The following is a 24,935-nucleotide window of genomic DNA, read 5'->3' as shown; positions in this document are numbered from 1 at the left end:
ACCCCTCTCCTCACCACGTACAAAATACTCAGTTGTAAAATGCATATTAAGTACAGTGACCTTTCCTCTGTCGCTGTAAACAATCTTTCAAGAACCAACTAATATATTCTGCATAAGGAGCCAGGAAATTAACCTCCATGCTAGATGTAGAATACTAGTGTATGTCAACCAGTGACAGCGCTGTTTGTCAAATCAGCTATTCATCAGGACATCAGAATGTCCAGACAAATGGGACATATTACCCTGGCAGCAAAGATTTTAAAGTGTTCAAGATGGACTGTTTCCCTCATTTGTGATCTTAATACATGACTGTATGGCTGCGCAGAATTATTTCTACGTTGAAATTGACCCTAAATGTTTTTTAAAACTGAGTTCTGATCTTTGATTGCAGAACAAAAGCCTGGAATTGTTTTCATGCTCATTTAATTATGTGAGAGATTTATCATAGTGTCAAATGGAGCTTAGACGGTAGATGGAATCTCTGGCTCTACAAAAGGCTGTGGCTGTGCTTTGTGACAACCGGCTGATGCTTTCACTTGCATCTTTCAGTCAAGGAGTCAGGAATTTGAGAAGAATGATATTTGGGGAAATAGCATAGTAAAAATGCATTTCAAAGTAAAAGAAAAACACTACAGTGTGTTTTTTAAAAGGTATTCATTTTATTGCTACAGAATAGACATTAGGATAAATTTGTTTGGGGTTTCCATATTTCCAATCAAATTTCTTCAAAATTATGACTATATGATTATTTTTAAATTTATTTATAATTGTGTGTGAGTGTGTATGTGTGTGTGAGTGTGTGTGTGTGAGAGAGAGAGAGAGTGTGTGTGTCTGTGTGAGTGAATCCCAGAAATGTGCAGGTCCTCATGGAGGCCAGAAAAGGGCATTGTATCCCCTGGAGCTGGAGTTGCAGGGGGGTGAGAAGGACCGCAACTTGGATGCCTGGATCCAAGCTCAAGTCCTCTCTAAGAATGCCAAGTGTTCTTAACTTCTGAGCCATTTCACCTGCCCCTTTCCATGTAATTGTTAAAAATACAAATTCTCAAACAATAAAAGAGTAAAAACAACAATAGAAAGTGGAAAGAAAACTTTCTTTTCCATATTCCCCTTGCTTCTTATTAGCAGCGTAAAATTAATGTCTTTTCTACAGAACTGGGCTTTATTCTAGGTGATTTATATAAAAATTATATATGTCTAATAGTTGTGTTTATGTAAAACTTCTGGTTCTATATTTGGCATGTGGGACTAAAACTGAAAGGTGGTATGATTACTGTTATTATTTTTTGATGTTCTGCCCTATTCTATATATTAATCTATACATAATTAATTTATAAATTTCCTTACAATTGCACATTCCCACACATTTTCTGCAGTATATTTTCAGTAATAAGTACACCTTCCCACAGAGCCTGCTGGAATGGCAAACAACATTGTTATTAACAGGTGCCATCGTATCGGAACTTGAACCTGAACATTCTGCCCACTCAGACTCCTGACCAGTGTTATGTATTCTCATCAAAACCAGACAGAATCAAACTCTGACTATGTCTATGTTCGATGAACTCAGAGAGAAAGCTATAAAGGGTGTCTTTCCAAGGGTATGTGTGGTTTTGAAAATACAAGCCCAAGTGATTTTAAATGAACCATTAAAGAGTAAAGGCCATATTTTAATAACATATTTCTAAAACATTGACTTCCTCTATTGAATTTCCAAGAATGTTTCTATGTCATTGTATGTCAACTTCATTAAAAATGGTTAGTTCAGTTGTTATCAAGCCAAATGGCTTTGGGTCCACTAATAAACTAAAGGTGAATACTATCTAAGTATTCAAAGACTTGGAATCACTGGCTAGGTTCTCAAATGCAACAAATTGATTCTAATTTAGCTAAGCTTGAATAGAATAAAACTTGGACAAACGCAGGCACAGACGTTTCTTAATACCTAATGCTATTATTATTTAAAATGCTTTGCTAATGGCTCAGAATTGCTATTTTAACGAGTACCTATGTGCCAAAGGATTGTCAGTTCATTCATGGGAACTTCATTGTCTGAAGGAATCCATAGTAAGTTCACACCGAGCCTCAGAATGTATGTAAGCAGAAAGCACAGAAATTGATTTGAAGTGTGTCATGCAAATTCCACCCCATGCGTGAGGTGGTTTCAGACATGAGAATGTTTACTATATTTATGAGTTATCACTGTGTGCTCCTCAGAGCAGATATGATGTTGGCAGCAGAACCCAGCAAAGCTTTCTGTTGCATATGGGAGAAGCATCCTGTTTGGAACATTGGGGAAAAGACTGTCATTCTAAACTAGGAGAATTTTCATTCCCTGGCTCCAGAGAATTCCATTGTATTCATTTCTAATTATTTGAAGAGTTGGAAAATAATTCAGTAAAAAAAAAATTTTGCTATGTATATGCAACATCATATTTTTCTATTCCTAATTTGATTTCACATTACTCCACAAATTCTTCTAGGTAGGAAAAAATCATTTTAGGCTAACCCAACCAATTTAGACCCTGAGTTCCTGTATAACTCAAGGGATTATTTTCCTCCTTTTCATTCAGTGGTTTGATTTTGAGTCTTGGAGGTGGCAGGGACCAACTGTTCGCTCTTTCCACTTGGTTGTGTCCACTGACATTTCTGCACCATAGTCAGCATGGGTCCTTGCCTTTCTCGAGATGACTGCATGTGTGCCATACTCTCCTGGCCTTTCTGAAGAAGGCCGACACATGTGTACAGCTCTTCCAAACACCGTGGCCCTTGCTCTTTCTAATAAGTCAGGGGAAACGTTCCACAGCCTCTTCCACAAGACAGTGGGCAAGTTCTGTGACATGGTGACATGGGAGAGGTTCTGGAAGACATGCTACCAGCAGGATCTGCTTGAGATAGAGGTGTCCAAACCTATGTGATCCTGCTATAGAATAAACGAGAGTCAGGCTAGCTCATACATCTACAAGAACAATTAGATTATTATAATGAACACACATACATAAGGACTAGTATATCACTCTGGCTGGGTTTCTTTCATTGTGCTCTCAAGTAAACCCCACTGCTGGTTGAAAGAAGCAGGGTATCTCATTCTGAGATGCTGCCATGTGCTTTATAAAAACATTTAGAATTCTAATTCTAAATTATTTCCTATTTTTCTTCTCGGTAACTTTGAATGTCTGAGTCTACAAAGGACCTACAGCTGAAACTCATAGTGTTCTGTAGTTATCTGAACAACAACTTGGATTTGGAGAAACCATGTTACACAAACACATGCTCAATAATTGCCAGTGGCTCCAAGGGGCCTTTACCTTGTTTCCCTGCAGGTATTTTCTCTCTAATGCCCCTCCCTCCTTGCTGCACTCCTGCAAGGCACTGCTCACTTGAAAATCTCCAGGGCCCTGGGTTGAAAAGGCATTTACAGCAGTGCATTGCCATCCCAAAGGTCTTTTTCCTCCCCATGGAATAGAGTATCCTCTTTTCTTTTCAGTCCATCCATGATCTGGAGTCCATCCCAAGCGCTAGCGCCCCATGAAGCTTGACCCAAAGAATGAATATTTATATAGTTAAAAAACACAAAACCGCACAAATCAACAAAATGATCAGAGACAGAAAGCTTGGGGCTTTTAGTCCTTCCTCAGAGATTGCATACAGTCATTTCAGTATTCTTTGCCTCGGGTTAGACTGTGGATTTCATAACCATCTATGTTTTGATTTTACTCTGGTTTATTGGCTAATATTTTCATCTCCTTGGGTATAGAAGTTAGGCCTCAGTTTCCTCTAGTGATTGTTATTCAATAACCATTTGCTAACAAATAAAATGGCAGCTGAGAACCAAGCATTTTTCTTTTCTTTCCTTTTCTTTCTTTTCTTCTTCTTCTTCTTCTTCTTCTTCTTCTTCTTCTTCTTCTTCTTCTTCTTCTTCTTCTTCTTCTTCTTCTTCTTCTTCTTCTTCTTCTTCTTCTTCTTCTTCTTCTTCTTCTTCTTCTTCTTCTTCTTCTTCTTCTTCTTCTTTTAACAAGCAGTTTTTTTTTTTTTTTATCAAGGAGATCCAACTGGGAAAGCCCTGGTGGTGTTTTCTTGATTGGCCAAGGGTGGCAGTTATTGGCTTAATTGTTTGGATACCTTTCTCTTAAACCTTCTTAAAGATTTTCTGTTTTTGTACTTTAGAGTATTAAAAGTTTTAATACTGCGATTGTGCAATTGAGAGACTAGTTTGTAGAAGAAGAGTTCATTGCAAAAAAAGGGCTAACTATTAATCACTACTTCTTAGTTCATTTGACAAGTTCTTAAGGAACTGTAGAATACTATGCTAGCTGACTGTCAAGCTTTAGCTTTTATGCAAAAATACAAATTGGTCAGCTCTTGAACAAAAATCTAAGCTTTTTAAAGTATACCAAAATGTGGCTTTTAGAGTTTTAGCCCACTACTATAGCTTCAGGCTGTGTTGTAATTTGGTAGCGATTATGTCAAAGATGACAATGGTCTGCTTACCTTTATCCTCCTTAGCCCATGACATCTGCTACCACTTATGTGTTCTTTGTGCGCACCTGAAATAGGAAGAAAGAATAGAAGACGAAAACATAACTAAGCAGCACATTTAAAAGGCAAATGTTACCAACTTTAACTGATGACAGACACACACTTCATAAAACTATTAGCATGCAACTCCAGCTGCAGAAACTAAACAGCAAAATGCCTCAGCTGATAAGCAGCAAAAAAAGTAAACCAATCACATTGACAAAAAGCCACCCTAAACAAAAAAAACTATGTTTTAAAGGAGTAGTAGTTTTGGTATCCATCCCTACTATCAAGTCTTTCGCTTTCTTTTTCTCCACCAAAATTTAGCTTACGTTTGATGTTAGCAAGAGTTGCATTACTGTTATTGCTAATTTTAGTTCTTTTTATTACCTTTAGGGTTATATATTGTAAAATAATTTTGGTGCCTCTAGTTAATGTTAATTAGTTGTTTTAATAGCCTATAGACCTATTTGTTATATTTTTGTAGGTTTACTTTTTTAACTATCAGGAACTTAATAACTGAGAAGATTTAACATTGCTGTTGCATAGGCAAACTTACAGTGACTATATTAGTGTTACCTGTTTAACGTTAAGTCATCCTGTGAGTCCTGCGACATATTTCCTTAATAATCATCAGCCATCAAGTCTGATAGTCTCAAAAGAAATATCAGCCCTCTAAAGTGCCTTCAAGGGCGGTGATATTTAGCACTGAAAATTACAAATAGAGTTTTTGAGGTTGAATAGCAACAACTAGCCATTGACACTGATGGTTCGTTTGTCAAACAGACTGTTAGAAACTACGCAAATGAAGTCCACGCACTCCTTCGAGTGAAAACAATAACGTGAAGAATCTACGCAATGCTTACATGTTGGATGGGATATTTAATGTGCGGGGAAACTCAAAGGTTGAAGAACTAGGCATTTAGACAGTGGTAAGTGGTAATCTTACCTCTTTATACTCCATTACTCTTTCTCACGAGAGACATGCTAGTGCAAACAAGTCAATCAGAATTTGTGTTTAGCAAGATAGAGCTTAGAGGATAGTTTAAAATCCATTTATTATTCTAAATCCATTTCTTCCATTAACATGTTATACATTAGTGTTTACTAACCATGATTCATGTAACAGTTTAGTTTGTTAACTTTTAAATTATTTAACAACCAAAAGTTATTAATACATTTTAAGTATTACACAGATATCTTAAAACAGGCTTGGGTTCATTTTTGTAATTTTTAAATAGAAACCATTTTAGGCATCTCTTGAAGAAGAAATAAAGCAGGCATTTAAAGTTAGAAAACAAGGAATTCCAAATTTAGTTTTTACAAAAGCCTTCAGCTTTATTGACAAATTATGGCAAACATATTTGACAAATTGTGGTTCCTATTTAGAGAGGCTTACACATGGAACTTTATGTGTGTTTTTTTTCTTTTTTTTTTAACAAATACAGGTTAAAACACTGAACAAATTCAGTTAGCTACATACATACAGTAGCTGCTTGTTTTCAACCCCATTAAAACAGCATTTAAAAATTAAATTTACAACTTAATATTGAACATCTCCATCTAACTAACAGATATTAAAAGACAGGTTAAAACATCTTATCTACAACTTTATTATCAGCTAGTTCAAAATCATATTACAGTCTTTTCTCAACCCTAAACAAAGGTTCTGTTAGTTGATTGAGACTCAAAATCTGCTAACAGATTCATGCTCTTTCTTACAAAAGAAAAAGGAAAAATAATACTAAAACAAAAAGGGGGAAGGCGTTTTACACACAACAGTTAAAAAAACAATCAAGAGATTTCATCCTACTCAGTGGTTTATAAACTATGCTTGCCAATGAGTTTTTCAGTCTGTTTTGTAAAATAAGACTAGCGTCATTGTCATGTAACAGTATAGGGGGAATACAAGAAATAGGTGGGGGGAATTATGAACAGATATCCCTAGATAGAAAAAACAAACAAACAAAAAAAGAACTATTACTTGTCTTGTTGCTGTTTATGTGGAGACCAGAGGCTATGAACTGTCTTTCAGGAGGTCACAGGTGAAGAGGACCTTCAATATCTACCATAGGGGTGTTCCCTGTATCCCCCTCTGGCTGACCTTGATGGTGGTGCCTTCAGGCTGGAACGAGTTGTGGCCCATTCTTCCGTTGCTATAAGTAAGAGAAAGATAGCGACATAAACATGACTTCACAATTACAGATAAAGTCATTCAGAAAACAATGGTTGACTAACACAAAGATAATAAAATGTTCTCAACGATGAAAGCTAATGCCTAGAATTGTTTCAGAAGGCAAGTCTATGCCAAGGATATGTACAAGCTGAATTAAACCTCCCTGTTTTTTTTTTTTTTTTTTGCAAAGAAGAGAAAGTTTAAGTACTAAGATAAATTAACATTTTATAATGTGTTAGATTTCAATACTACAACAATTCAAAAAGGGTAAAATGCAATTTGGTCATTTAATCTTTCGATACAAACTTCTAAAACAAAGTGCACATAGTAAACCAGTTGTTCTTAGTTCCTGATTATTTTGAGAATCAAATAGAACTCAAAGCAAAACAAAACAAATGTAGTCATTCTCTTTCCCACAAAGCAATTAATTGAAACATTCTGCAGTGCAGGATCTGTGTATTGTCTGTTTTCGGTGACTCTCATTTGGTTCAGAGTTGAGATCTAGGATAATCTTCTGTAGACAAAGTGAGATATGAGCAGCCCACAGGGCAAAGAAAGTTGAAGTAAGTGTGTAGGTACAGAAATATTTCTCATATCCTCTTTCCCATAAGACACTCAGAAAACAAAAATGGGTCTTAAGAGACTACAAAGAGTCCTCTGTGACATGGAACATAGCCTATACCCATTCCCCTAGAACAAAAACCAAAAATCAAAAGCCAGCTGAGTTTTTCAGAGCTGTGGGAAATAGAGACTGTAAAGTCTGTTTTCCCAGAAAAGGAACCTGTTCTTCCTCCCCATAACTTATGGTTGGATGTATTAGGACAATATGTGATTCCAGAAACTAGCATATCTTTGTACTTCACTCAGAATTTCCTCCTTTAAAGACAGACATCGGACATGGAAAAGGCAAGTACCAGAAAGAAAAACACACTTGCAAAAGCAGACATGTAGAATTAATGAAAATATCCACTAAGGAGTTCTCAGGAAGGGCAACTTGTCCAGGACCTCTTTCCTGTGGTGCTCCTTGCAATTAGTTTTTTTTTTTTTTTTTTTTTTTTTTTTTTTTTTTTTTTTTGTTTTGTTTTGTTTTGTTGTTGTTTTGTTTCTAAAAAAGGACAAGAAAATTTCACTTTCCAATATAAGATAATAACCTTCAATTTTGTAAAAGCAGTCCATCATATATCAATATGTGAAAAAGATTGCATCTACATAGCTGTTTCTGAGATGGTCATGGAGACATCATTCTGACAGCTGATAGTCAAGACAAGAAGTCTGTGTTCCCTATTTGAGACTTTGGTGGTCGGAGTGAGATGATCCCCATAGTCTCAGGCATTTGAATCCTTGGTTCACAGTGGCAGTGCTCTTTGCGGAAGGCTTAGGGGATGTGGCCTTGCTGGAGTAGGCGTGTCACTCACTGTAGGTGCCTTTGAGTGTTTGAAGTCTCTGCATTGCATTATCTTACATTGTGTTACATTCCACACACACACACAAAGTGATCCTAAGAAGGCATCCTAACCTGAGTTAACAATGAAATCTCAAGGAGCTGCAATCAGAAATTAGAAAGGGGAGAATGCAGCACAGGCCCCTTTTGGTGGATGCTGAGAAAGATAAAGGTATAGTATTTAAAAATCCACGTGGATAGCTGTTCCTTTAGGAATCTATTTACTAGATGCTGGGGTTTCAAAAAAAACTTTCAAATTTAGTGCAAGGTTTGGCTTCACAGCCAGTTGTTTTTAGTCCCATGATGCTGTTTCAAAGCCACTTAAAAATATCCTTGCAGCAGAGCTTTAAACTGTCTGTCTTTTTGTAAATAATGGAGTAGACATGGTGCTCTCAGCATCCAGGAGATTGCTGTAAGAGAAATATGGGCTGGACTATAGAGTAAATGAGTAACAAATTACTTCTCAGAGAGGGCACTAAGTACAATTCTGCCACATTGAAATGACTAGAATTCCACAGAATTTAGAAAATATAAAATGATTCATATTTATCGATGGATACCAAAGTATCATCAGCCTTTTATTATGATGCACGCCATTATCCCATGTTCTGGTTATGAACACTGTCAAGGACAACTCAGGGAAGAATGTGTGTAAAACCCCAAAAATTATGGCACATTTACAGCTAATATTTTAGGAAAATGTTCAGGAAAGTAGGGAGGAGGAAGCCACTAACATTCATCATTTCCCTGAACTTAGATTGAAATCCAATGTGTAGTCATCTAGAAGAGGAGGCTGTTCTGAGCAAATCTACAAATTCACAGGGAACTCAGGTGGAATTTTATGTATCCCAGGTCATTCTTTCTCTAAAGACTTTCCTAGATGAATTATATCATATATATTTCTAAAGTGCTCTTTGAGATCTATAAGGGAAGAGACTTTGTACAAAGGCAAACACTTAGCAGAAAAACAGAAATGTAAAGTTCATATAAATCCATGGTGCTACTAAACAAGGGAGAAATTTTTAAGCCAGTTATGCAAAAGAAATCAATCACAGGCATTGCTAAAAACTTGATGTTTTGTGTGTAGATATGTGAGATAGTGATATTTCTTTTTCTTTTTTTTTTTTTTTTTTTTGGTTTTTCAAGACAGGGTTTCTCTGCAGCTTTTTTAGAGCCTGTCCTGGAACTAGCTCTTGTAGACCAGGCTGGCCTCGAACTCACAGAGATCCGCCTGCCTCTGCCTCCCGAGTGCTGGGATTAAAGGCATGCGCCACCACCGCCCGGCGTGATATTTCTTTTTAAACTTACTCTTTTTGTTTCTTTGTGAGTGAGTAACGCATTACCTCAAGTTGGGCTTCCCAGAATGCCTGGAGTTCATGTAAATGGCATGCGAGTCAGTGTCCTTGAGAGACATTTCGCTTTGGCTGGAGTGTAGGCCTTTCGGGTTGCTCTTCCTGTGCACTAAGTGTTTCTCAGCTGACCCGCACTTTCCCCATCTCAAATGCTCGGCTCAGCAGATTCAGGCCCATGGAGCCTCATGCAGACCATAATAATCTGCTCTCCTTTCTGCAATGAAACTAGATGCTTTGGGGAACATTCATGGTGGGAAAGAAAAAGCTAGACAACTTTTAAAGTTGCAAAACTGGGCTTTTGTTCCCGATGCTTTAAACATTTAGGTTCTGAGTGTGCATGAAACACAGGCATGAGGGGCCATTTAAGAAAGGTTGGTATGATTAAAGTATATGGAAAAGTAAAGTTTTAATATTTGGGCTCCAGGAAGTAGATATAAGACATCACATTCAGTGTACATTAAGTTTGAACCAGTTCACAAAATGTCACAGAGATTTTTTTTTTTTTTCATGAGGGCTCAGATAATGTGTCCATGCTTTGGTAATTCTAGATATAGCTTTGCATTTCTGAAACTCACATAAGAATCCTGGGGGAAAAAGAAGAGGTTTAAACTTACAATAAAAAATGGCTGCTCATGCTGTTCTTTTGTGTTGCACTGCAGATCTATATTCAAAAGTCATCAGTAAGGGTTGTAGCTTGGACATGAACCGTCTTCGTAAAAGACACACTGCTAAAGCCTTGCTTGCAAGCTAATGGGCTTCTGAGATTTGATTGGGTCATCAGGACTTTATCTGCATCACCAGATTATCCCATGTATATAGTCAGAGCTCAACACACTGTATGAAATAAGTCAGTGAGGATACACCCTGGAAAGATAAATGCTTCCATTGCCCCCCCCCCCTCCAGACTTTGTCTCTGCTACATTCCTTCTACCCAGCATCTACTTCTGCAATGATTGACAATGGACTGAAACTCTGAACCCCAGAGCCCGAATGCACCTTTTCTCCATTAGATGGTTCTTCTTAGGTTTTCACATAGATGAAGATACTAACCCAGCAGGTAACCCAAACCAATTACCCTTGTCAAAATTTGCTTAGGGTATCAGGAATTCTACTCACAAGAGACACATGGTTATGTGGCCGAGTAAGACTTATCCTGGCTCTGGGCCATGTCATAGAAAAGCTCCTTTCAAATATATACTTGCTAGTTGCTTTCAAGCTGGTCCTAAAGGATATGATAAGCTTGGAGACTTTGCAGGTTTAGTAAGTCATGATATCAATTTCTGAGGACCAGCCACAGTCTCATAGATCATCAGTAAGCTTACAATTTTCCTGTAAGGTATGGACAACTATCCTCTACTTTTAAACTACGATGACAGGGGCAGTATAGACCAGTGGGCTTAGTTGGGAGAAGGAACAGCTTTTTCCCTTTGCTGTTTTACTTTGGTATGGTGTGATGTTTTTGAGAAAGGGGCTCATGTTGTAGTTCAGATTTGAACAGATCTGAAATTTGCTACAGAGCTCAAACTTTGTATGCCAGTGCTAGAAGAGTCTATGGTGACTCACTCTTCTACAAGGAGAGGAACTAAAGATTTTAATTAAGTATCTTCTTGTTAAAGTTCAGGTCTCATCTCAATAAAAAAAAAGGAGACTAAGCAGCCAGCTGAAGAAAGGATTAACCCTATAGAACATAGAAAATAAAACGGTGAATGGTGATTGAACACGATTTAGAAGCTTGTCTCATTTGAGTCTAAACTGTACTTTATTGTTGGTCCAGGTTTCATCAAAAGCTGAAGAATTCGTTCACAGACTTGAAAATTCATGGAGGACAGCATGAGAAATAGCACATGGGAGAACTAAATAGTAATAGAAGGTACTAAGTTATAGTTCTGCCCTTTAGTTCAGTGAAGAAGACAGGCATGTTTACATTGCTTCATTGATAAGAAACTCAGCTTCTAGTTACCCGCTTTCTTCACGACTCTTTTCTCTTATTATACAGTGTTTGGTCAGAAAGACACTCAGCATGGCACTCAGTAAACCCAGAAAGAAACAAACAAAAACCAGGTTTTAAGCTTCACAATCTGCTTTGAAGGACTGTTTCCTTGTTCCTCTGTTGGTTGCTCTGGAGATACAAGTACTACTCTTGCACCCTATTGTTAACCATCCATAGTACTATCTCATTGTGTACCCCCACACTAGGGTGTGGTGTCCAATGAACTTTTCATTCACCCTACCACTTGTCCTCTTCTCAGAAGATTTCGACATAGCTGATCATGAGCGAAAAGTAGTCTTTCATTTTGTTTCTAAGCTTATCAGTGTAATTGAAAGTTCACCATCTCTACCATAGACAGATGCTGCCTTAAGCTGTCTAATTAAGAGTGGAAAATTCAAAATAGAATCGAAATCTTAAATATACCCAATGTGAAAACTTACCAAATAGGGCAATGAAGTATGAAGTATTGAGGCTCTGGTGTGTGCGTGTGTGTGTATTCACTACTTCTGGGTATACAACATGTACAGAACTGAGATCAGCCTTCATATGTTAGCTTTTGTCTTTCATCTTGTTGGAGATAAACCAGAGTGTTAGGCTCAGCGGGATCTCCTGTGTCTGCTCTGCACAGTCCTAGAGAAGGAACACTGGAACCATAGGCAACTGTATGACTACTACAGCGTTCAGCTTCCACTTGAGTTCTGAGGGTCCTGACTCAGGTTGGCAGGCACGTGTGTCAAGCACGTTAACTCACTGAGCCTTCATCCCAACCCCGGGTGGCTCAGATTGTGTCACCTCTAGGGGAAATGATATCCTTGATTATCAGGGCTTATTGTATTAGATATCCATTAGATGTGATCTCTGAAATATTATGAGGGGAAATTAGTTTATTCTTAAGCTTACAAAGGAATTTAAAGATACTTAGGGAACAAATTCAAGTAGGCCGTCTTTCGGTTCAAAAATAAAGTTTAAATTTTTACATTAAGATGAAATAACTCTGCGCTGATGTGGAATATTGCTTTTACTAGATAAAGATGTGTTACATTTGTTAACGTTATGGAAATTACTTTGACTATGTAAAGGATGTTGTATTTGTTTATGCTGCACTTGTTTAATGACAAAAAGATGTGTTGCTTTGCCTGCCTAAGGCACCTGATTGGTCTAATAAAAAGCTGAATGGCCAATAGCTAGAGGGATAGATGGGACTGGTGGGCAGAGAGAATAGGTAGGAGGAGAAATCTAGGCTCCAGAGAGAAGAGAGAACAAGGGAGAAAGACAGGGAGAAGGCAGGGGCCAGCCAGTCAGGCAGCCACCAGTCAGTCAGACATGGAAACAGTAGGAAAAGTAGGAGACACAGAATGAAAGAAAGGGAAAAATCCCTGAGGCAAAATGCAGATGAAGAGAGCAAGGTTAAATTACGCTATAAGAGTTAGTGGGACAAGCATAAGCTAAGAACGAGCATTCCTAACCAATAAGTCTCTGTGTCATGATTTGGGAGCTGATTGGCAGCACATAGAAAGCCTGTTACACTATGTGATATTATTCTTAGGAGTACAAAACGTTTCAATATTAAATCCTAGGACAAACAAATCATTTGATTGTATTTTATTTTCAGTGACTTTTATATTCTTGGTAATTGTAGAAAACTCATCTTTTGTAAAATCAATTTCTCAAATGTGTATCTCTATTTACTGTTAAATATAGCAGGCTTTTGTTCTTCAATCCCAGGGCTGGCATGAATGCCAGTTGGCTTCATTTTCTTTAGCTCCTTTCACAGATTAATCAATGCAGGCTTATTTTCACACTGGGATAATAATCATCTAGCTCCTTAACGAAAAATGAGGATGTTCGTGTTCTGCAATCTACTTGGAGTGCAGCACTCCAGTGCCCTGGATTGAAATACAGCTCCCGATTTCTTTCTGCTTCCATCCATTTCGAGACAGTGTATTAATATTATCCTCTTTGGTTCCACACAGCTGTCATTTAAATGCCACTAACGAGTGGATGCATAATTAGATCTCTGGTTCATACATTAACTACATTTTAATAAACAACTCTTTTCTCTGAGAAGATGATATCGCTGTCCATTCGTAGCTGTCAGTCTCATAGAGAATGAAGAGGGTGTTTTTCATGTGAAGTCTTACTTGGGTAAGCTAATGCTTGGCCTATAATTAAAATACATCCCCATTGAATTATAAACTATTCAGACATATCCAAAATAATTTTTAGTAATTCTGACTCAATTAGAAAATATTATTGCTATACAGAAACTGATTTTAAACTTTTACTAATTATATATTTCATTATCTAAAAATAACTTCTCTCTAAAAATATAATAAATGTTAGTTTAATAAAATGAATCTGAAAACACACTAAATATTAAATGATCTTTAATACCAATACATTTAAATATTTAGTTATATTTAAATTTTAGTATTATAGTGTTGCAAGAAAGGCATTTAACACTTAATGTTACCTGCAAATATATAATTTATATTTCTAATTTCAACAATTAACTGTGAACCCCAAAGAGACAAACTCTCTTTTCATCTGATGGTACTCAAAATAAACTGTATAAAATGGAGGCCCAGAGTTGGAATCCAACTACTTGGGAATTTAACTGGGGAGAAGCACTTCAATCATCAATTTGTAACTAGCCTGGGAAATGTTGCTTAAAACTATGGAGTAAATCAGTAAATATTCAGATACCACACCCACACACACACACACATGAACCACAACAACAAAATCATGAAAGACATGCATTCCAAATGTCAACTAAAATACTCAAAACACACTTACAATATATTAAGACTTTGAATAAAGAGTCACATGGAAGGACTGTATATTTCCTACTATTGATTTCAAACCAAGTGTGATCATGAAAAGAGATCCTATCTGTGGATTTTTTGAATAGAGGAAACCGCTATCCTTCTGAAGAGTATTCTGATGCTCACAATGCTCTGTTCTTTCTACCATCCTCATCAGGAGATGGAGGCACCGGGGACAAATGAATGTTGCTTCCTCAATCCATGCATCTCTCTATCCATCTCCCTATGCACTCTCTATGGCTAATTCTTGTCAGCTAGATGCTGGCTCTAACCACTGACCCAAGGGTGATTCATTTGACATGGGTTTCACAGTGCAATCAAATATCCCACAACACTATATTTTGTAGTTTGGCAAAAAAGAGTGCATCATTTTCAAATGATCATATAAGTAGTTGATTTTTATAATTCATGTGGAATACATTAAAGTCTACATTTAACATCATATAATGCTAGTGATAGAGTTAGACAATACTATTATATACCATGAGAAGAAAAAAAAATTAATTAGCTTTTTAACTTGACATAGAAAATAATAGGTTTCATTATGCCATCTTCATACATGATTGTCATTGGCTCCTTACCTAATCCCTTTCCTCCTCCTTGACTTCAACCCTTGCTGATCCTATTCTGTTTACCCTTTATCTGCTCCACGTAAAATCTCTTCTTCCCTTTTCATGGTTCCCTTTACAATTTTATGATCACATCTATACATACATCTACAACCTACACACACACACACACACACACACACACACACACACGTCAGATTTGTGCTGTTTATCTTTATGAATTTAGTTTATTTCACTTCTATACTGTTCTCCAGTCCCACCCATTTCCTGCAAATGTCATGATTTCATTGTCCTTTCCAGCTCCATAAAACTTCACTGTGCATATTTGCCACCTTCTCCATTCTTCTGCTGATGGATATCTTGCCTTGTTGTTTTAGCTGTTGTGAGTCTGGTAGAAGTAACATTGATGCTCAGGTGTCTCTATGGTAGGACTAAGAGTCCTTTGGATATATAGTCCAGAGTGTGATATAAACTGAGCTATCCTATTTGCACTTTTCTGAGAAACCTCTTTACTATTTCAATAGTGGCTAAACCAGTTTATGCTGCAACCAGCACCGAGTAAGGGTTCATCTTTCCCCACATGCTTACTAGCGTTTGTTGTCATATGTTTTCTTGATGTTATCCCTTCTGACAAGGGTGGAATGGAATTTTAAAGTATTTTCAATTTTCATCTTTCTGATGGCGAAGTAAGTTGACTAATTTTTTTTCATGTGTTTATTGGCTACTTGTAGTTCTTCTGAAAACTGTTTATTCGTTTTATTGGTCCATTCCCTGATTGATTTTTTCTCTTAGTATTTAATTTTTTCATCTCTTCACAAACCATCCTGTTGCACATCAACAAATGCAGCATTGATTACAGTGCATATGATTCCATAAAGGAAAGATGAGAGCTATTTTCCCCAGACTGACATACCAAATGTGAAAAATAATGACTACAATGAAAATCTCAAGGCGTTTCATGAATGATAATATATCTCCTCATGAGAAAAGAAGCTCCAGGAGAATTTTCACTGTATTATTTCCATCACCGAGAGCAGCACTTACATTTCATAGTCATTTAATAAGCATTTTTTTAAATGAGTAATGTTCTTTGACTTTGTCCAGATCTATACCAATTCGGGACACTTGGTTTCTGAATCCTAGGCTCTAAACTCATAAAGATTATAATATAATACGCATGTATATAGTCATATATTTCTAACAAGAAACAACAGGAGGTATTGAAAAACAATATCTACTTTGCATATCATCAAAAAGCTAGTACCTATGTGCAAAAGGTAAAATAAATTCTTAAAAAGCTAAGTTTGTATCTTTTATGTCAGATGATCATTTATTGAAAGTCACTCATGTTGCTTTTATACTAGCTGAGCTCCCACGGCACTCCTGTTTATGTCATCTCTGATGTCCTGACAGTGGCAGCCATCCATCCTCATTACTGCAACATGTGTAGTAACTGGGAGCCCTTAATATTTCCAGAACATTCTCTGGGTAAGATCAGTCCCACACCAGTCAGACAATGTTGACAATGTCATCAAGTGATATTTACACTGTGTTTAATGTTTTTCTGCTGCTTTCTGTCTCTTGGTGGCTCCTTGAGGACTTTTGATGATCATGGCAAAATGCTGTCTGTTCTAAATGGTGAGTTTGACTATTGTCCTCAAACCTTTCTAATCACCAGTTGCCTTGACAATGTCACCACAGATGTTTTTGGGGGACAGACCTAGAAGAGGAGACTTGGGGGTTATCATAGTTCCTTTTCTATTCTGTAATAAGAAACCATGACAGAGGCAATGCACAAGAAAGTGTTTAATTTGGGTTTATGATTTTAGAGGGTTAGAGTACCTGATATAGGAACAAGGGCATGGAGAACCACATGAAAAGCAGAGAACCTTGTCTAGAACGCAAATAGGAGACAAAGATTACACTGGGAATAGCATGAGACTTTTGAAACCTCAAAGGCTGCCCCCAGTGACACACTTCCTCCAACAAAGCCATACCTCTCAATCCTTCCTAAACAATTCCATTAACTAGGGAACAAGTATTCAAACATATAATCCTATGTGGAATATTCTCATTCGAACTACCACAGAAGTTAAGGTGATGTAACATTGACCTTAACTCTGTGTGATGGTTTGCAACAAAAATGGATCCCATGATGAGTGCCATTATTAGAAGGTGAGGAGGTGGACTTTCAGGTCTCATGTATGTTCAAGCCACACCCAGTGTCTCAGTTTACTTCCTGTTACCTTGAGATCAAGATACCTAATTCTCTAGTACCATGTCTGCCTATATGCTGCCCTAATCCCTGCTGCCAGACTTTTCCTGCCTTCTCCCACCATCTGTGTTTCCTTCCCCTAACTAATGATCTGTGCTTTCCTTCCCGGACAGGGTCTTCTGAACCTTCCTCTCCCTCTGTCTCACAATATCTGTGTCTTTCTTCCTCCATACTGACATAGCAATACACTTTCATGACATGGAGCTTCAACCAAATAAATAATGCCATTGTCTTCTTTATTCTATATCAGAAGAATAGGGGCTATTGTATAATTTTAATGAAAATCCAAGATTATAAATGTCTAAATGTCATTTTCAAGGTGAACCTGCTAACTGAACATTTTACAGAACCAGACCCACCAAAATGTTATATTGTGTAGCTAGATTACAGGCACTCAGCAAGAATTTACTAGATTGAATTATGCTTAATTTTAAGTAATATTTTTGATTCAATAATATATTTTGAAATCAACTTTATGGACTAATATTTTACCAAACGCTAATGCCTATAAGACAAATGGTATTCGGAATCTTAAGAGATACATATGATAACAAAACAATTAAAAAATCATTATGTAATAAAAAATTATCTGCACTTAGAAGTCTAAAAGTATCTTTATTTTTATTTTTTCCTCATTTTACATACCAATCCCAGTTTCCCCTCCCTCCTTTTCTCTAGTCTCCCTCATTTCTCCCATCCCACCTCCAATCCACTACTTAAAGGGAGTAAGGCCTTTCTTGGGGGAGTCAATAAAGTTTGGCATAGTAAGTTGAGGTAGGACCAGGCCTCTTCTCCCTTGCATCAAGGCTGAGCAAGGTATTCCGCCATAGGAAATGGGTTTTAAAAGCCAGTTCATGGACCCGGGATAAGTCCTGGTCAGAGGCCACACAAACAGAGCAAGCCACACAACTGGAATCCACATTCAGAGGGCCTAATTCAGTCCTATGCAGGTTCCCTTAAACAGACTGAGAAAGAACTCATAGAAATATCACCCTTTACAATGGCCAAATAACATAAAATAACTTAGGGGTAATATTAACCAAACAAGTGAGAGACCTGTATGAGGAACTTTAAGTCTTGGAAGAAAGAAATTAAGGAGGATATCATAAAATGGAAAGATTTCCCATGCTCTTGGATAAGTGGGATCAACATAGTAAAAATGGCAATCATATCAAAAGCAATCTACAGATTCAATGCATTGCCCATCAAAATCACAACACAATTTTTCACAGACCTCAAAAGAATAATACTATGGAAAAACAAAAAAAACTCAGGATCACCAAAACAATCTGTGCAATAAAGGAACTTCTGGAGGCATTACCATTCATGACTTCAAGGTCTATTATAGAGCTATTATAATAAAAACAGCTTGGTATTAGCATTAAAAAACAGGTACATGGATCAATTGAATAGAATTGAAAACCCCGAAATTAATCCACACATTTATGAACACCTGATTTTTTGACAAAACAAGCCAAAATTGTACAATGGAAAGAAGAAGGCATCTTCAACAAATTGTGTTGGCATAACTGGTTGTAGACACATAGAAAAATAAAAATATTTAAATGTGGATTATACAGATATCTTTGTGACAAAAGGAAAGACACAGTATTGAGGTTACATCAAATGCTGGTGCACAGGGCAACGCTAAAACAAGGCAGCACTACTGACTGCTCACCTATGCTGCAGGAATGATCTATGATTGTGATTAATTTCTTTTCAAATTTTGATCAAAGTTGCTCTGTCCAATTTTCTGCCCTAGTTCTGTAAGTCAAATCGTACTGTGGAATTACATAAATCAATGTAGCCAGTACTTCTGTGAAAAATGGGGCAGGGAGGTGGATACAGAAGTAATTTCTGAGTTGTCAGTGACAGATGGTAGTTCTGATCTTATAACCATAGTAAGGAAAAGGTCTTACCGTAGCTGTCATAGGCATCCTCATTTACTCCATGACCGTAGTCATAGTATTCAGGCACACTGCAACAGATTTAGACAGGAATCAATGATTCTGTAAACAGAAGAATCAGAACTAGAACCTTACAAGATATTCGAAGTCAAATGTGTGCTAAGGTAACTTCAGTAAACTCCCCAGTAAACTCCAGGCATAAACACCATCATAAAAAAAATACTTAGGAGGAATAATGAAGACTGTTGACAAGAAGTGCCTTGATTCTCTATCTATCTATCTATCTATCTATCTATCTATCTATCTATCTATCTATCTATCTATCTATCTGTATTCTATTGATCTACCACCTGCCTATTTATGATTTATTTTGGTGCTGTTTCAGTTGGTCTTCACCTCCACCCTCCTATTTGATAAATTAAATTTCCTCTCATCACAATTCTAAGACATCAAATGTTGATAAGAGAAAATATACAGAGTTTATTTTGAAAAAAATTTTGCTGTGCAGACTGATGATCTGATATATGGCATTTACTACTGGCAACATTACAAATATGCATCATCTTTCCTAGTCTATAGACTTGCCAAATATTTAAGCTGGTTGCTTTCACTTAGTATGTCCACATTACGTAACTACGAAAATGAGTTTTGTTTCTGTGCGCTTGTGTTCTGCTCCTTTTCAAAGGATCCCAGGGTCCTCCCTACTCAACAGTTGTTCTACTTGGCCCTACAGCACCACTGCTTGACTCTCACAGACCTCGTTTTGATTGGCGTCCACCCTTGGCAGTGACTAGCCTTCTCTGGGTGGGCTTTCACAGCAACGTTTCCTGAAGAGATGGCCACACTCATTCCTTCCACCCACAATCCCCTTGCTTCCTTTGATTGACATCAAGCTGACATTTCCATGGATCCACAGAAAGAATTCTTGCCCAGATCCTGACATGTGCAAATACAGTAAGACTTCATTGTAACTTTTCCTCTAAAGTCATGTGACACCAGAGGCCATTTTATGTTCCTTTAACTACTCCCCTTGCTTTGAGATGTTTCTAAATAATTTCTTCATTTTTCTCTCTTAGTAAATTTCTCATTTTCCAAACCACCTACTCTCATTTATTAGAGATTTTATTAGAAAATTTCTCCTTCTGTTCTAACGCGAAGAGCACCCTCATCTGTGTCTGTGGTTAAGTGCCCACTCTATCTCACGGCCTCTCAATTATGTCTCCACCATTGGCCCCTCCCCTCTGCTCCCAAGTCTGTGATAGCCTAGTGTACATTTCTATTTGCTGGTCAAAGTGAACTTTTTCAAATTCAAAAGTGAAAATCTGATTTTCCTCCCACCTCACACTTCCTTGTTCTTTTTACATTCTTCTATCATTATCATTGGAAGCTTGTTAGTGTCACTCAAATGACTGCATGTGGGTTTCTCTCTTTCATCCCACGTGTAACATTTAATCCTAACAGTAAATTCTTTAATTTCTACTTGTATATTTGTACAGAACCAGAACATGCACCAACATTTTCACAACTGCAGGTATAGTGAAGACATTTAACATTGTCCTTGTTAAAGAGGCGTCAAATCATCTAAGTTCTCTACTCAAAGCCTATGGATGTCTTCCCAGTGTTCTTTAGAAAAAAAGATGAAACTTTTATAAAAACCTGTATTTCAAGCCCCACTCTACAGATTTTCACCTTCCGTACTCAATTGAAAGCACACCACACTCTAGAATGTACTCTGATTACAGAAGACTGCTATTGTCCCAATGTCCGTCCACTTGCTGACCTATTATCCGAGAAATGCTTTTCTTCAAAGCTCAGTTGTCCTCATTCTTTCAGTACTTAACTTAGGTCACTTACAAGAGGGTCTCCTGATCATTCTTAGGACTAGTACTCAGCCATGTGTTCCCTGCTGCTCCTTTGGGCACTTGCCAATCACAGCATATTATCATGTAAACACACAACGTGCATTTGCTCATTTTCTTAGCAGTTGTTTCCCTCTGGTTGTGCTCAGGCTTACAGGTCTGAGTGTTTTGTTCTCCCTTATTTACTTTCTATTATTGTCCCAGACTGATTTTCTATATCAACGTTTGGCATATGACAGCCTCTCAAGATTTATGACGCACAAGGGTTAATTATCTAGTAGGAGAATAAACAGCCTGGAAATGAGTGGCTTCATTCAGCTTGGACATTTTAAGAATAACGTGCAAAAAGTAGAAAAGTTATCATTTTTATAATTCTTACAATGTAGTTACGACTATAGGTTCCATATTATTTATAATAATATATTTTGCTTAAAATGTGTCCGGTTTAAATTAGCTCTAATCCATTGCCATATACTTGAATATTAGTTAATTAGATATCTTAGTATTACTAATTTCTCTTATTGACAACCTCAGAGATTGAACCTACTACATAAGCATTCTATGAACAATTTCCCTGCCTAGTCTCGAATTCCTTTTTGGTGTAAAGCACTGTGACAGGGAAGTGATTTCATGCCAAATATTTAACTGTATAAGATCTGAATATTGGTATAGGTTGTAAGAAAATACAGAAGGGACTGAAATGATGTGTTTTGTGAGTATTGTCTTTATTCCTCAGGAGTTTCCTCTAGGTATCAACAGACCAAGTATTTAAGATTTAATTAAAAGTAAAAGCACAGAAAGAATAAAAAGTCTATGCCTTAGAAACTAGATGAAAAACAGAAATAAATTTGGTTGCATTTATTTTCCCAGGATGCAATGTAAAGTGAACCAACTTTAATCTTAATGAAAGAAGCTGAAAAAAGACAAGATTGCTTAGCCCAGCCTTTATTGCTTTCAGTATTTACATACAAACTATGAAAAATGCTGAATGACAGATATTCTTCCCATCTTCGTATCATAGAAGGTTAATAGCATTCACTGGTAGCTGGACATTTTTATCTTCTTTCACACATATATCTTAATAGAAACTAGGCAATCTTGGGCTGGAGCGATGACTCAGCAGTTCAGAACAAGTGTGTTGTTCTTGCAGAGGGACCTGAGTTAGGCTCTCAGCATCTAAGGAGGCTCCTAACCACCTTTAAGGAGAGCTCCAGGTGATACAACATTCTTTGCTGGTTTCTGTGGACACCTGCATTCATCTATACATACCCCACCCCCACACACATGTACATATGCTAAAAATAAAAATAAATATTAAAAAAGAAATGATGCAAACCAACTCAGGGTCCTCACACAGACTCAGCAAATTCCTGATAGTCACTGTGTTAATTTTCTGAGACTCAAAATACAATAAGTGTAAGAAAACTAAGGAACAATGCTGACATTGGTAACAACTTTTTGTGGAGTAAATTTCTGATTCTGTTTCCTGGAGTAATCTGTATCAAGAAAGTGTTGCTGAACACTATCTGGTGCCATTACTGTATTATAACATTGGATTGTCATCAAGATGTAGATTGGTGAGGCCAAATGAGGGCAAGAAGGAGCAGCTATGGGAAAGACTACGACAAAGAAAATATAATTATTGTTTTTCATGAAAGATATAATCACTCCAAGAGGGAATCGTCACATTCAGTTTATAAGAGACCTAATAGAGTACTATAGGAAAATGATGTCTCACTATCATAATGGACTTTGTAGGGTCCATGTTTATGTTTACTCAGTATTATTTTCTTAAGAAGGGCTTTCTTTGACACAAAGTTCTTTAAGCAATGGTCAGACACCCTTCCACCTATATATCCTTTTTTACAAAGTGAAGAAACCCAAGATGTGTACAGATGTTTTGTGAAAACCAAGGTCATTTCAAATTTAAGGACAATCTATTTTTGTTGGACAACCCACCATTGACTCTCTGAAAAAAAAGAGAAATCATAGATCATACCATGGGTAGCACCTCAACTTCAGACTGACCATGAGATTGCTCTACACTGCTGCTAACCTCACAGTTTATTAAGAAAAATGAATGTATTTAATGTTGTTTGAGAAAAAATGAAGGAATGAAGATGGAGAAGACTTTGCTAAAAGAGGTTGTCTCTATCTGGTTTGCATTAGTTCTAGAATTTAAATTGATAGAGGGTTTGGAGATGTGGGCCTTATTGAGATACTGAGTTTTTTATATTTCAACAACAGATAGCTAATGTTGCTTTAAGGCATTCTTAAATTTTTCCAGTAGGTTCCTCCACACTGACAGTTTCCCAGACAGCCCTTGCACCTCTGATTATTGACTGGCAGGAAGGAGGCTATACAAATTGTAAAGCCTCCAAAAAGGACAAATATTACAGTGCTCCCTTCAGATATGCACATGGATGCATCCATTCACCAGGAGGACACAGAGGAACCTTCCAGGGAAGCTGACATAACTCCCAGAAAAGAGAATCAAAATTGCCAGATAAACACATAGGAAACTTATTTCATCACTTTGCCTCCACTTGGCTGGATTTTATAGCTGTCATTGCCACTGAGCCTTCACTGTAGCCTTCTGTTTTCATAACCATGGCTTTCAGAACAGTTACTCTGTTCCTTTCTGACCTCTTTATCCTGGCTCTTCTGTATGAGGACAGATAGAAAGCACCATGTGTTGCCCATTTTACAAGGTACCAGACCTTATTGAATCTCATCAAGACCCAACTGATCATGGAGATGCTGGATTTTGGGCTAGTTCCAGTAATTAAATGATGTGGGGTACCCCTCTGTATGCTATGAATATATTTTATTACATTTGGTTAATAAAGAATCTACTTTGGCCTATGACAGGGCAGAGTATAACCAGATGGGAAATCCAAACAGAGATATATAGGGAGAGGAGGCAGAGTCAAAGAGACTCCATGTAGCTTCCGTAGGAGAAAGACACCAGAAGCTTACTGGTAGGCCACAGTTTCATGGTGATGCATAGATTAATAGAAATGGTTTAGTTTAAGCTATAAAAGCTCGGTAGAAATATGCCTAAGCCCTTGGCCACACAGTGTTGTAATTAGTACAGATTCTGTGTCATTATTAGGGTCTGGGTGGCCAGGAAATGCATGAGCAATCTCTGTTTACAATTAAAACCTGTGATATTCTACATTGTGGAGAAGGTAGATATTTCTCTTACAAAAGGAAGAAGGAAGGCCACATTTGATGATGAGATGATCTAATAATATAATACTTCTTGTTATTGCCTCTAAAATGGTCAGTCCTTTCCTTCCTAAGAAACCGAGTGGCTCAACATTTTGTAGTGCCTTATATGACTGTGGCCACATGCAGAATGATACTACAAACTCATTGCACTTTACATGAAAGTAAATTCCCTTTCCTTTACTTCCACTGAATTTTTCGTGGTACTGGTTAGAAATATCACTGACTAATTCCACTTTGGACCACTCATGTTAGTGACAGTCTCCCCAGCCAGAGTCTTTGAGTAGAGAGGTAGAATTGAGTGCACCTGTCATCCCCTGTCAATTAGGAAACCGACAAGCTCTCTCTGTGCCACCCACTCAACTGTGGAGCATCTTTGATATGGAATTTTAACTCAAACCACACATAATAAAGTTGACAACAGAAGAAATCCCACGATGGTTAACAGGCATTTAACAAATATTTGTTGAGTGGATGAAAAAATGATAGAATAAAAGGAAATTAAGGATGAGAGCATTGTATTTCAGAGTCAGGAATATAGAAACATTTTTTTTTTCTGAAAGAGACGAGATATAGGAAGGACATTTGTTTGTGTTGAGAACAATGGAACATAAACACACACACAAACATTTCACTCATGTTGTTTTTTATGTAAATGATTCTAGTTAAAATTTGTAAAAAATTATTTATTATTTTGATAAGGTTCTTGTCTCTTAAAGTCCAATCATCTTCATTTATTTTCCAATATTTACTGATGTTGTAGGTTTAAGTGTAAAAGTAACTAACTAGATA

The 24,935-nt window shown here is 37.1% G+C and overlaps 1 protein-coding gene across 1 annotated transcript in view; it reads right to left on the bottom strand.

Moving 5' to 3' along the window:
• Positions 1-6,319: 6,319 nt before the first annotated feature.
• Khdrbs2 (KH RNA binding domain containing, signal transduction associated 2) overlaps positions 6,320-24,935 on the bottom strand; it is a 415,186-nt gene continuing 396,570 nt past the window's right edge. Inside the window, exons 8-9 of the mRNA XM_038343217.1 lie at positions 19,066-19,124; positions 6,320-6,671 (exon numbers count right to left, since the gene is read on the bottom strand). Coding sequence (XP_038199145.1) covers positions 6,574-6,671; positions 19,066-19,124 — 157 coding nt within the window. The 3' untranslated portion in view covers positions 6,320-6,573. The remainder of the gene's footprint in view (positions 6,672-19,065; positions 19,125-24,935) is intronic.

This window comes from Arvicola amphibius, chromosome 9 (genome assembly GCF_903992535.2).
Source record: "Arvicola amphibius chromosome 9, mArvAmp1.2, whole genome shotgun sequence".
NCBI classification, from domain to species: Eukaryota; Metazoa; Chordata; class Mammalia; order Rodentia; family Cricetidae; genus Arvicola; species Arvicola amphibius.
This window is presented reverse-complemented; position numbering and strand designations above follow the sequence as displayed.